The sequence below is a fragment of the Bison bison genome, unplaced genomic scaffold (genome assembly GCF_000754665.1).
Source record: "Bison bison bison isolate TAMUID 2011002044 unplaced genomic scaffold, Bison_UMD1.0 scf7180017864259, whole genome shotgun sequence".
Taxonomy (NCBI): domain Eukaryota; kingdom Metazoa; phylum Chordata; class Mammalia; order Artiodactyla; family Bovidae; genus Bison; species Bison bison.
Genome location: NW_011494831.1, coordinates 3,105,640 through 3,118,976, shown reverse-complemented (window position 1 = coordinate 3,118,976; position 13,337 = coordinate 3,105,640). Strand labels below are relative to the sequence as shown.

Sequence of the window (13,337 nt, the reverse complement as noted above, 5' to 3'; positions counted from 1 at the left end):
CTGCCACAGGGCCTTTGCATATGCTGTGCCTTCTGCCAACTCCCACCTCTCCCCTGTACCTAGTTAACTCCTACTTATCATTCAGAACTCAGTCCAAATGTTACCACTTGTTAGGTCATACCCTCTCTAGACATTCTATATCACCTCTTACCTTTTCTTCAGAAAAGAAATATAGTTGCAGTTTTACATTTATTTAATTAGTTGATTAATATTTATTTTTACACTAGACTGTAAGTTCCATGAAGGCTGAGACCGTGTCTTTTTTGGATCACCAGTCTCCAGTATGGAGCATAATGTTTGCCTACCAGAGGAGTTCATAAAATCTTTGTTAAATGAATGAGTTAATGAATGAACAAAACCATGGGCTCTTCTGATCTGGTTCCTTTTCCTGAATGGGCTCTTGAACCCTTCAGGAGACAGAAACAGAATGGGGAGGAAACTATCATAATAATGCCTATCACACTGTGTAACATGTCATCAAGGTAGAACAACTGAGTCTACAGGCTGTATTTTAGAGGCCTCCCTACCCCCTTCTTATTGCCACCTTCTTCCGAAGAGGGTCAGGAAGGAAGCCACTGCAGAGAAATTCCAGAGCCAGCCTTTGATGGACAGAGCCTCACCGGGAAAGCCGGGAGGATGGGAAGGCAAAGAAAGGAAGAGAAAGGATGTCTGTTGAGAAAGTACTTTGTATTGAACATCATGCTAAATGTTTACACACATCATCTTATTTAATATTTACATATATATTTATTTGACTGCCTCGGGTCTTAGTGGCAGTACATGGAATCTTTGCGGAGCTCAGACTATCTGTCATGGTACTCCGGCTTTAGCAGTTGGGGGCTTCAGTATTTTCAGCACATGCTTAATTGCTCTGCAGCATGTGAGGTCTATAGTTCCCCGACAGGGATTGAACTCATGTCTCCTGAATTACAAGGTGAATTCTTAACCACTGGACCACCAGGAACGTTCCCACCATCTCATTGAATCCTCTTCAAACTCCATTTTGCAAATGAGAAAGCAGACTCAGGTTGTGAAACTGGAGGGTTATTAGACCAAGGCGGGGCAAAGCTGAGTTTGAACTGGGATCTGTCAGCCTTCCTCTGAAGCCTGGGTGTTTCTAGGCTACCATCCTGGCTTCCAACCCTCAAACACCTCCCCAACCCGGTTAACTTAGGGCCTAGAATATCACCATTAAAGACTCATCAATTGGTTTTTGTCCAAAACTCTCTTGTAGGTGTCACTGTATGAGAGTTGAAATTGATAAGTTGGAGACAAATTCAGCATCACAAAGGCAACCACTCTAAGACCTAAAAAGAAATTAGTGAAAAAGAAATACATAAATAAAAATACGAATGTAGCAAGTAAAGGGGATGAGGGAGTATGAGTGAGGGAGCTAATTTCTTATCATTCATATTAGGAGACAAGAGATAACTGTCTAAAACGGACAAATTGGAATTTCCCTGGCAGTCTAGTGGTTAAGACTCTAGTCAGAAAACCAAGATCCCACATGCCACGCAGCATGGTGAAGAAGATAAAAAATAAATAGAATGGACACATTTATGTTATTACACAAAGAGATAATGGTGATCACAGGAGAACTGAGAACAGAAACTGTTGGTAGGCTGCCTCTAGGGGGTGGAGCTGGGGAGAACAGAGAAACTTTCATTCTTTATTTGTCCTTCTTAGCTCTTCATTAAAATATATATATATATTATATATATAATATATATTCTTCTGTTGTGTAACTTTTCTAAAACGTTTGGAAATTTTTATTACAAAAGACTGAAGAGACAAAAACACCCTTCCTTTAGCATGCAAGTCTGTCTTGAAGTAATAGTCCTTGACACCGGGGTAAATGTTAGGTCTACAGGGTTCCTCAGTGGAACCTCAGTCAGGGGAGGGTCATGTGGTGATAAACATGGCTTTCTAAGCAGTTGCCTCTGGGGAATGGGCTTGGGAGACAAGTTCAACTCTGCAAACACACAGGGCCAGGGGAGTACCTGTTCCCTCACAGTCTTAAAGGCAGCTAACACTCAGACACAAGAGGATGCTGCCCCCACGAGGGCCAGAGATCACCACCCCTCTAATTATCCCTGATGCAACTCTGCTCTCAGCAGCACCACGCTCTGAGCAGGAGCCCTTGCCAGCCAGGGACCCCACTCCTGCAGGATCCCTGTGAGCGTAGCTTCTGAAGGCCAGTGGATCTAGTCCCAGGAAAACGCGGTGCTAAGGTCTCTCTGGTGAGTGTGACTCAGGTTAGAGCCCCGCACCCCTCAGGACCCAAGGGCCTCTTCCACCTCCGAGGCATGGCACCCTCTTGACCTTTGTTCCTGTGCAGTTTATATCCCTGTTTTGCAGCAGCTGCAGAAAGGAAGGCTGGGGCACAGCGCGGGAGTGCCACTTACTGGCAGCCTGGAGCCAGGAGCCTGGCATTCCCAGCACCAGACAAAGGCCAGTTGATCTTTGACCCCCGCCCCCCCAGAAGCCTTGGCCCTGCCTCCACCCGCCTTTCTTTCTTCCCTGCTGGCCTCTCCCTCTGCTCTCGCTCCTCATTCCCTGGCTTTCCTGCTCTGACTGGCAATTTTTCCCAACTCTTTGCCCAAACCAGTCCTTCCATGCTGTCTTCCAGCCCTGCTTCCTGCACATCTCCCAACCCGGACAAGGAGAATCCAAGTAAGAAGGTCCACTGGGCTTCTGGGAGGAGGAGGACATCATCCACAGACTCCGAGTCCAAGTCCCAGTCCGACCCCTTCCGACCCCGGTCCCGGAAACCCAGCCGGCTGACGGTGAAGTATGACCGGGGGCAGCTGCAGCGCTGGGTGGAGATGGAGCAGTGGGTGGACACCCAGGTTCAGGAGCTCTTCCAGGTGGGTAGGACCTGCCGGGCCTGGGGACTGGAGGGCACAATAGAAGTGTTCTATGGAGAGGAAGCTTTTCCCACAGGCAAGGCATGGGTTCGCAGTCCTGAAACTGGCCTCCCATTGGTCTGGGCTCTGCCTCCCACTCTATAATCTGGAGCAGGTCTTTTAACATCTCTGAGACTCAGTTTTCTGTCTATAAAATGGGGCTATCAATGCCTGTTGTACCCCTTTTGTAGAACTTTTTGAGGCTCAGATGAGATGGCAGAGGAATATTTGTATTTTAGGTATGTATTTACTTTCATCCTCAACACACATACCTGTCTAGTGCAACGCTGTTCACTCCTGTAGCTATCAGCCATGTGCAGCTATTTAACTTTAAACTGATGAAAATTAAATACAATTAAAACTTCAGTCCTCAGTCACACTAGCTACATTTCAAGTGCCCAATACCTCCAGGTGACTAGTGGCTACCAAGTTGCCAGGACAGATACAAAACCTTTCCTTCATCTCAGAATGGATAGTGCTGGAGTAGAATGTCAGAGTGACCAATAGTGACCGCTGATATGAGCGCCTGACCTAGCCTTGGCCCTGGCTCCGACTGATTCCCCTCAACCACATCCTGGGAGAGCAGCATTTTATTTACCTAGATACCTCCAAATCGAGATCCTAGTGTAGTAACAAAGGTTGCTCCAACAAGAATAACATTTTGAGCACTTAACCATACGCTAGGCACAGTGTCTAGAACCTGCCTTACGTTATTTCATTCAGCCCTCCCCACAAGTCCATTAGGTAGATTCTGTTTTGTTGTTGTTTAGTCACAAAGTCCTTTCTGACTCTTTTGAAGCCTGCCAGGCTCCTCTGTCCATGGGATTTCCCAGGCAAGAATACTGGGGAGGGTTGCCATTTCCTCCTCCAGCGCATCTTCCCAACCAGGGATCCAACCCAAATCACCTGCTTGGCAGGCATACTTTTTACCACTGAGCCACCTGGGAAGCCCAGATACTGTTTTACTGTGGAGGAAATGAGGACAAGGCAATGGCAGCCCACTCCAGTACTCTTGCCTGGAAAATCCCATGGATGGAGGAGCCTGGTAGGCTGTAGTCCATGGGGTCGCTGGGAGTTGGACACGACTGAGCTACTTCACTTTCACTTTTCACTTTCATGCCCTGGAGAAGGAAATGGCAACCCACTCCAGTGTTCCTGCCTGGAGAATCCCAGGGATGGTGGAGCCTGGTGGGCTGCCGTCTATGGGGTTGCACAGAGTCAGACACGACTGAAGCGGGTTAGCAGCAGCAGTGGAGGAAATGGAGGCTTAGAAATGTTGAATAAGTAGCCCAGGGTCACACCACTAGAGAGCCCTGGGACCAGGAGCTGAGCTGGGGCTCTGCCTGTAGCGTCCGAATGTTTATTCACGTAGCTTAGTGGTTCCCCCAAGTTCTTCAGAAATAATTCAATGCCCCTGTTGCACTTCAACTAAATTTCAGTCTACTGGAGTGGGGCCCAGGCGCTGGTCTTTTTCATAAGCTCCACTGCCGATCCTAGTGTGTGGCTAGCAAGAACCTCTGCACCATGCCAGAGTCCTCCTTGTCCACATGCCATGGTCCTTGTTTCTCTCCTTCCTTACTCAGGTCCTGTCTTTTTCTTGGGGGACAGCAAGGGTTTGTGACTCTCCCAGGTAAGAGCTGTGTCAGTGGTCCTGCAGTGGAGGTGGGGAAGAGTGATACCCGTGGCCCAGGCTGTCTTGTCAGGCTCACTGTGTCACGTATCAGTTTGGTCCAGGTGTTGACAGTGTCCCTGGCAGCACTTGTGGAGGAGAGGGAGATGGCTTGGAGCTGGGAGCAGGAGAGGCAAGCTTTCTTGGCCCGTGTCTACTCTGACTTTACTGGACATTGCCCTGCCCTTCATTCCTGCCAGCACCCTGCCTCTCTGGGTCTGTTTCAATTTCAGATTGTTAGACTTGTGGATAAAAAGTCTCATATTTCAGACACCTCAGGGCAAATCCTTCCAGGCATTAGAGAGAGACAGTAGCCAAAGAATCTTGTTTTGCAAGATCAAGGCAGGGGAAAAGCTGTAGAATTATGAGCTCATAAGGTTAGAAAACAGGACATGTGGGAAGACTGCTCCCAGGAAATGACTGGAATAAAATACCTGACCTGTGGTTGCCATGGCAATTGTCCAAAGGTGCCAGGTGGGAGTTCCTGTCCTAATCTCTGCTCTTTTCAGCAGGAAGCAGGCAAGTGGGTGGGAAGCACTAGGTAGAGGCTGGTCACCTTGGGCAGGGATTGAGGCAACTCAGTCTTCAGCTTACCCAGCTTCAGTTCTACCTTCATAGAGTCCCTCTCTACTAGCTGCCCGCCTACCCCTGGCCACATGCCCACCCTGGATAGCACTGCTGGATTGGTTCCAGGAGTAGGTTGCATTACTGCTTTTAGTTTAGTTTAATGGGACCCAACCTTCCTTTGTTGAAGGGCCCCACCTCTTCTCACTGGGTGTGCAGCCTGTTTTAGGGTCTTGAGAAGAGCCAAGTCTGGATTCAACAAGGCAAACTAACTTGGGGCCCCGGAGCTCCTGTTGTCCAGAAATGATTGTGTAGATTCAGCTTTTAAGCAGGGACTTAAACACTTGTGAGCTTCTCCTGTTTAACACTATGCTCCGGTTTGGTTACCATCCCCTACTTCCTGTCTCCTTTACAAGGCCCTTTAATGGATTTGTACTCAGAGCCTTTGCTAACTTTCCCCCTTCCCTTCCTATCACTATTCAAACCACTGTAATCTACAAACCACTGCAACCTGACTTCTGTTCCCACCACTCTATTGAGACCTCTTGGCAAAGTCGAGGATCACTACCTGGGGGGCTAAATAGTGTACATATCAGCAGGGGACACTGTTGACCACCCCAGAGTTTTGAAACATTCCTGTCGTTTCCATGACACAGCCCTTTTGATGTGTTGACATTTTAAAAAACAATCTATTCAACTTACAACCGTAAAAATGTACCGCCTGTGCCTCCCGAGGTCTCTCTTGAGTTCCTGGGTGATCAGGGATGACCCTCCACTCTGGCTGAGTGGACCTTGATTTGTCTATCAGTCCTCTGTGAGGTCAGGGAACTGTTCATTTCTGTGCCTGCCGTGTCTCATAGTATCTGGCCTCGTGAAGTTTTACCCTCTGAATGTGTACCTTGTGTTCAGCAAAAGCTCAGGAGAACCCTTCTGCAGACTTTTGGAGGTCTCTTTCTTCATAACTCCCTCCTCTCTGGAACTTGTCCATTTACAGCCACCTCAACCCCAAACTCTGATCTCTGTCATATCAATTTAGTATGACCACTGTGCTCTGCTTGGGATCTGCCTCTCTGCTCTGTGGTCTGGAAACTGCCTTCAGGATGAAACCCAGGACAATTGTAGAGTTTATCTCTTTCATTTCTCTTCCTTCCCAGGTAGTGCTGAGTTAGTTACCTGTTGTCTAAAGTCTGAGAACACTGTTCATATATTTTTGTCTAGTTTTCTAATTATTTTCTGACTAGTTACTTATGTTGAGAGAATAAATCTGGTCCCTGTTACCCCATCATCAGAAGTATAAACATCTTGTTAATTCCTACTCAGCCTTCAGGTCTCAGATTAGAGATCACTTCTTCCTGGAAGCCTTCCTAAACCCCGGTCTTGGCTAGGTTCCCCTTTCATGTGCTCCTATAATATCTCATCAGAGTGCTTAGCTAAGCTAAGTCACTTCAGTTGTGTCCGACTCTGTGCAACCCCGTAGACTGCAGCCCACCAGGCTCCCCTTTCCCTGGGATTCTCCAGGCAAGAACACTGGAGTGGGTTGCCATTTCCTTCTCCAATGCATGAAAGTGAAAAGTGAAAGTGAAGTCTCGAAGTCGTGTTCGACTCTTAGTGACCCCCTGGACTGCAGCCCACCAGGCTCCTCCATCCATGGGATTTTCCAGGCAAGAGTACTGGAGTGGGGTGCCACTGCCTTCTCCTCAGAGTGCTTATCACCCTGTATTATAACTACCATTTTGCTTGTCAGTATCCCTCAGGAGAATATAAGCTTTTCGAGAGCAAGACCATATCTGCCTGTCTTGCTGTTATGGCCCCAGGACTCATCACAATGCTTGGTGCACAACATGCTCTCAATAAGGATGCATTTAATAAATGAATGCTAAATCAGATGAGCTAGAAACCGAGGAAACAAAGGAGAAAGTCTAGAGCTTAGGGTGAAAGAACTAACTTAGAATCCTAGCACTAATTTGCTTTTAAAAGGGTATAGAAGGACCAAAACTAGTAACAATGATTAACCTTGGGCAGTGGAAGGAATGAGAGGGTAATTGAGGCATTTTTTCCCTTCTTTCTTTTCTAAATCAACTTTATTGAAGCATAATGGGCAGACAATAAAATGTGCCTATTTTTAGAGTAGGGGGTAAGCATTAGCTCGTCAAGATATGGAACATTTCCACCACCCAAAAAGTTCCCCCCAATAGCACTTACTTTTAAACAATTTATACAACCAAATTAATTAATGCATCTGTTTTTACTATGTCTCCTCAACTGCCCCTAAGATAGGTTCTTTGAGGGCAGGATCTTTGTTTTGCTCACCTACTATGTCTCCTCAACTGCCCCTAAGATAGGTTCTTTGAGGGCAGGATCTTTGTTTTGCTCACCGAAATTCCCAAGGTCAGAGTGCCAGGTTAATAGTAGCCACTGGACACACTTGTTGAATGAATAGATTCCAGATAATTAAATACTCAAATAGAAAAGGTAAAATTATCAAATATCTAGGAAAATGTAAGGTGACTATCAAATATTTACCCAAATCAGTATGGGAAGAACCTACTAAGCATAGAAAAAAATTTTTTAAAAATGAAGCAAAACTCAACCTGGAAAAAAACATTATTTCCAATTATATAATACACCTATTTCTCCAATGCCTCCCCCAAACAATATATCCATGATATATGGAATGCTAGGGATAATCTGAATCAAAACAAACAAATAAGCTTCTTTAATCAGTTAAAAAAAAAACCCTCAACAACCCCACAGAAAAATGGAGAAGGCAGCAGTTCTCGCAGTGTGTTCTGGTGACACCAGGGGTTCCCAAGACCTTTTCAGAGGGTCTACAATTATTTTCATAAATAATGCAATAAGTTGTTTGCCTTTTCAACTGTATTGATATACGCACTGATGATGCAAATCAGTGGTGGACCTTGGCATGAATCAAGAAAATTGCACCAACCTATTCTAGAAGTCATGATCTTCCCCATCAGGCAACTTTCACTTAAGAAAGTCCCTGATGAAGCACTACAAAACCTTGAGTTTATATCTTAAATTAAAAAAAAAATTTTTATTAAGGTGTAATCAATATTCGTTTCAGGTGTACAATGTAATGACTTTATATTTGTGTATATTGCAAAATGATTACCATAATAAGCCTAGTTAACCGCTGTCTTCATACATAGTTTCAACAAATTTTTTCTTTTTCTAAAAATAATTTTATTTATTTATGACTGTGCTGGGTCTTCACTGCCGGGCGAGCCTCTCTCTAGCTGTGGTGCGAGGGCTTCTCATTGTGGTGGCTTCTCATTGCAGAGCACAAGCTCTAGGGCATCTGGGCCTCAGTAGTTGCAGTGTGCAGGCTCAATAGTTGTGGGTCCCAGGCCCTAGAGTTGTGGTGCAATAGTTGTGGTGCGCAGGCTTAGTTGCTCTGACTCATGTGGGATCTTTCCGGACCAGGAATGGAACCCCTGCCTCCTGCATTGGCAGTTGGATTCTCTCTCTTTTTTTTTTTTTGACTGTGTTGGGTTTTAGTTGCGGCTCATGGGCTTCTCTCTAGTTGTGGTACCTGCGACACGTGGGATCATAGTCCCCTTATCAGAGATCAAACCTGAACCTGTGTCCTCTGATTCTGAAGGTAGGAAGGCAGATTCTTAACCACTGAACCACCAGGAGAGTGCCTGGCGAGCAGATTCTTTACCACTGAGCCACCAAAATTTTTTTTCTTGACAGGAGGACTTTTTTTTTTCTTTTTTCAAACCCATGCTCCCTGCAGTGGAAGATTCTTAACCACCAGACCACTAGGGAAGTCCCAAGGAGGACTTTTAAGATTTATTCTTTTAGCAACTTTCAAATAGGCGGTACAACATTATTAATGCTAGTCACCATGCTGTGCATTAGAGCCCCATGACTTATTTATTACTGGAAGTTTGTACCTTTTGATTTGTTTTACTCATTTCGCCTTTCCCCACCCCCACCTCAGCAACCACCAATCTGTTCTTTTATTGATGAGTTCTCTTTTTTTTAATGCCACATATAAGTGAGATCATACAGTGTTTGTTTTTCTTTGATTTATTTCACTCAATGTAATACTGTCAATGTAATTCATGTTGTTGCACATGGCAGGATTTCTTTCTTTTTTATGGCTGAATAGTTTTCCAGTGCATATGTATACACCACAGTTTCTTTATCTGTTCACCCATTGATGGACGCCTAGGTGGTTTCCATATCTTGGCTACTGCAAATCAACACTGCAGTGAACATGGGGGTTCATATATGTTTTTGAATTATTGTTTTCATTTTCTTTGGATTAATATCCAGAAATGGAATTACTGGGTTATATGGTAGTTCTATTTTTCAGTTTTTGAGGGACCTCCATACCATTTTCCATAGTGCCTGCACCAATTTACATTTCTACCAACAGGGCACAGAGTTTCCCTTTTCTCACATCCTCACCAACACTTGTTATTTATTTTTTTGCTATCTTTATTTTAAAAATACATGCACATGGTAAATTTTTTAAAAAATAATAAAATGGTACACAAAGATGTAAAATGAAAAATATGTCTTTACTAACTTACAGAAACACTTGTTATTGTCCTTTTGATAATAGCTATTCTAACAGGAGAAGGCAATGGCACCCCACTCCAGTACTTTTGCCTAGAAAATCCCATGGATGGAGGAGCCTGGTAGGCTGCAGACCATGGGGTCGATAGAGTCCGACACGACTGAGCGACTTCACTTTCACTTTTCACTTTCATGCATTGGAGAAGGAAATGGCAACTCACTCCAGTGTTCTTGCCTGGAGAATCCCAGGGACGGGGGAGCCTGGTGGGCTGTCGTCTATGGGGTTGCACAGAGTCGGACACGACTGAAGCAACACAGCAGCATTCTAACAGATATGAGGTTATATCTCACTGTGGTTTTGATTTTCATTTCCCTAATGATGAGTGATTTTGAACATCTTTTCATTTGCCTGTTGGCCATCTATATGTCTTCTTTGAAAAAAACATCTATTCAGATACTCTGCCCATTTTTAAAAATTAGATTTTTTTGCTATTGAATTGTCTTAGTTCTTTATATATTTTAGATACTAACCCCTTATGATTTGCAAATATTTTATCCTATTCAGTAGGTTGCCTTTTCGTTTTGTTGATGGTTTCTTTTGCTGTGCAGCTTTTCTCTTTTAATGACTCTATTTTTTATTTTAATGACTTTATTGTTTTAGGTTCACAGCAAAATTAAGCAGAAGGTGCTGGGAATTTCCATATTCTCCCTGTCCCCACACATGCACAGCTTTCCCACTATCAACACCCCCCTACTAGAGCACTAGTGCTCATGAATTTATATTGCTACATCATAACTACCCAAAATTCAGGGTTTATATTGGGATTCACTCTTGGTGCTATACCTTCTAAGAGTTTTCACAAATGTATAATGACGTGTGTCTACCCTCCTGGTATCATCACGTAGAGTAGTTTGGCTGCCCTAAGAATCCTCTGTGTTCCACCCATTCACCACTCCTCCACTGTAACCCCTGGCAACCACTGGTCTTTTTATTGTCTCTGTAATTTTCCAGAATGTCATATGGTTGGAATTGTACAGTGTGTAGACTTCTCAGGTTGGTTTCTTTTGCTTAATAATATGCATTTAGGCTTCCTCCATGTCTTTTTATGGTTTTATAGTTCATTTTGTTTTAGCACTGAATAATATGCCATTGTCTGGGTGCACCACCATTCATTCATTCATTTACCTACTGAAGGACATCTTGGTTGCATCCAAGTTTTGGCAATTATGAATAAAACTGCTATAAACATTCATGTGCAGGTTTCCGTGCAGATATATTTTCAACTCATTTGGATAAATATCAAGGAACACAAGTGCTGTTTTGTATGATAGGAGTATGTTTTGTGTTGTAAGAAAGTACCAAACTGTCTTCCAAAGTGGCTATGCCATTTTGCATTCCCACCAGCAGTGAACAGGTATTCCTATCTCTCCACAGCCTCATCAGCATTTGGTATTTTAGTTTGTTTTTGTTTGCCATTTTAATAGGTATGTAATGGTATCTCATTGTTATTTCAATTTGCAATTCCCTAATGAAATGGCAACCCACTCCAGTGTTCTTGCCTGGAGAATCCCGGGGATGGAGGAGCCTGGTGGGCTGCCGTCTATGGGGTCACACAGAGTCAGACACGACTGAAGTGACTTAGCAGCAGCAGCAATGACATATTATGTTAGCATCATATGCTATTTGCTATCTTTGTATCTTCTTTGGTGAGGCAGATATACAAAATTTCCCCCTGTTTTTAAATTGGATTATTACTTTCTTATTGTTGGTTTTGAGAGTTCTTTGTATATTTTAGATAACATCCTTTATCAGATATATCTTTTACAAATATGTTCTCCCAGTCAGTGGTTTGGTTTCTTACTCTCTTTACCTTCTTTCATTTTTACTTTTATAAACTATGTATTGCTTAAATTTTTGCAATGACTATAATAACTTTTAAAGTTAGCTTTATTGAGCTATGATTCATATACCATACAATTCCCACTTAAAGTGTAAAATCCAAATAGTTTTAACTATCTTCATAGGTTGTACAACCACCAGTATGGTCTAAGTTTGGAATATTTCACTATCCATAAAAGAAGCCCTGTACCAGTTGGTAGTCACACCCCATTCCTTATCACCACCAGTCCCAGCCTTAGGCAACCACCAGTCTACTTTGTGTCTCTATACACAAACATCCTACTCTGGATGTTTCATACAAATCGAATCATATAACATGAAGCCTTTGTAACTGGCTTCTTTCACTAACATGTTTTCAAAGTTAATCCCAGTTGTAGCATGAATCAGTCCTTTATTTCTTCTTATTGCTGAAAAATACTGTATGGCTACATAATATTTATTTATCCATTCACCAGTGGATGGTCATTTGAATAAGAATAATGCTTTGAACTGCACTCATATGTGATTTTTACATGAATATATATTTTCACTTGTCTTGGAAATAGACCTAGGAGTGGAATTGCTGGGCCAAATGATAACTCTATATTTAACATATTAAGGAGCTGCCAAATTGTTTTCCAAAGCAGCTGTACCATTTTATATCCCTACTAACAATGTTTATAACTCTTGAAATTAAAGATACTCTTTTTAAAGAACCCTAGACTTTCAGGTAGAACATAGTAGGTGTTTGGTAACTGTTGAATGGACGGATGAATGGGTGGTTCGAGTAAGGAGAGGAACTGAACATGGAAAATAGAGTGGGAGATGGGTGAACCCACTGCCTTTCACTCCAGCACCAGCTGGCTGGGCTCCTCTGAGCCCCATGTGGTTCCCAAACAGGATCAACCAACTTCTTCAGAGCCTGAGATCGACCTGGAGGCTCTCATGGAACTATCCACAGAGGAGCAGAAGACTCAGTTGGAGGTAGAATTGGGGACCAAGGGGAACCCAAGAACCCAGGTTCTGCTTCCCCATCCAGTGTGGGGAGAACCAGTTCAGAGGGGGAAATTCCTGGGAGACTGGGGACTCGTGAAAAAGTGCTGTGGCTCAGGGACCCACTCTGCTTTCTTCCACCAGGCTCTTCTCCAAAACTGCCCCCGCCCCACAGAGGTAAGGGATGCTCTGGTGGTCTGGGCTAAGAGGGGGCCCAGTGGGCCAGCAGCTAGTGAAGAGGAAGGTTTGGCCCTGGGTCCTTCTCCCCTTTCCTGACTTGGAGGCCATGGAATCAGGTGGAGACTAGGGGGAGCACTGTGGTGGGGTAGGTGTGACCCCATAACCTGATCTCATCCCTGCTTCTGCTCCTCTGTTTCTTTCTCAGCCTTTTATCTCTGAGCTGCTCAGTCAACTAAAGAAACTTCGGAGACTCAGTCGACCTCAGAAATAAGCCTTGTGAGACTAGCTTCATCAGCCTCAGCACTGCCCAGTCTGCCCTGAACCCCTGGATCTTCAGCTGGGTGGGAAACCACTCCTTGGGACCCAGACGAGGAACATGGAGAATGAGGAGGGACATTTGAACGCCACTGTCTGTGTGCAGCCACAGCTGGTTCCTGTCAGCTGCACTGTCTGGGAACCAGTCATGGCTGTTGCCCACTGCCTTCCTATCAGCCAAGTGGATAAAACCTTCAGGAACCCCAGCTTCATGGAGTGTGGTGCATATCTGTGCTGACAGATGGGGGAGGGAGAGGGTGAAGTCTTATACCAGAAGGCC

General features: G+C 44.2%; 1 protein-coding gene across 2 annotated transcripts; it reads left to right on the top strand.

Moving 5' to 3' along the window:
• The first annotated feature begins 2,169 nt into the window (after positions 1-2,169).
• Positions 2,170-13,263, top strand: PPP1R14D (protein phosphatase 1, regulatory (inhibitor) subunit 14D). Of its 2 annotated transcripts, XM_010847971.1 has the most exons (6): positions 2,170-2,240; positions 2,362-2,867; positions 4,490-4,536; positions 12,470-12,553; positions 12,707-12,739; positions 12,948-13,260. In XM_010847971.1, exons 2-6 carry the CDS (start codon positions 2,616-2,618, stop codon positions 12,976-12,978), a joined length of 447 nt encoding a protein of 148 aa, XP_010846273.1. In that variant the 5' UTR covers positions 2,170-2,240; positions 2,362-2,615; the 3' UTR covers positions 12,979-13,260. The 2 variants fall into 2 exon arrangements, with proteins under 2 accessions (XP_010846273.1, XP_010846274.1); XM_010847972.1 differs by lacking the exon at positions 4,490-4,536 and having other exon boundaries at positions 12,948-13,263.
• The last annotated feature ends 74 nt before the right edge of the window (positions 13,264-13,337 follow it).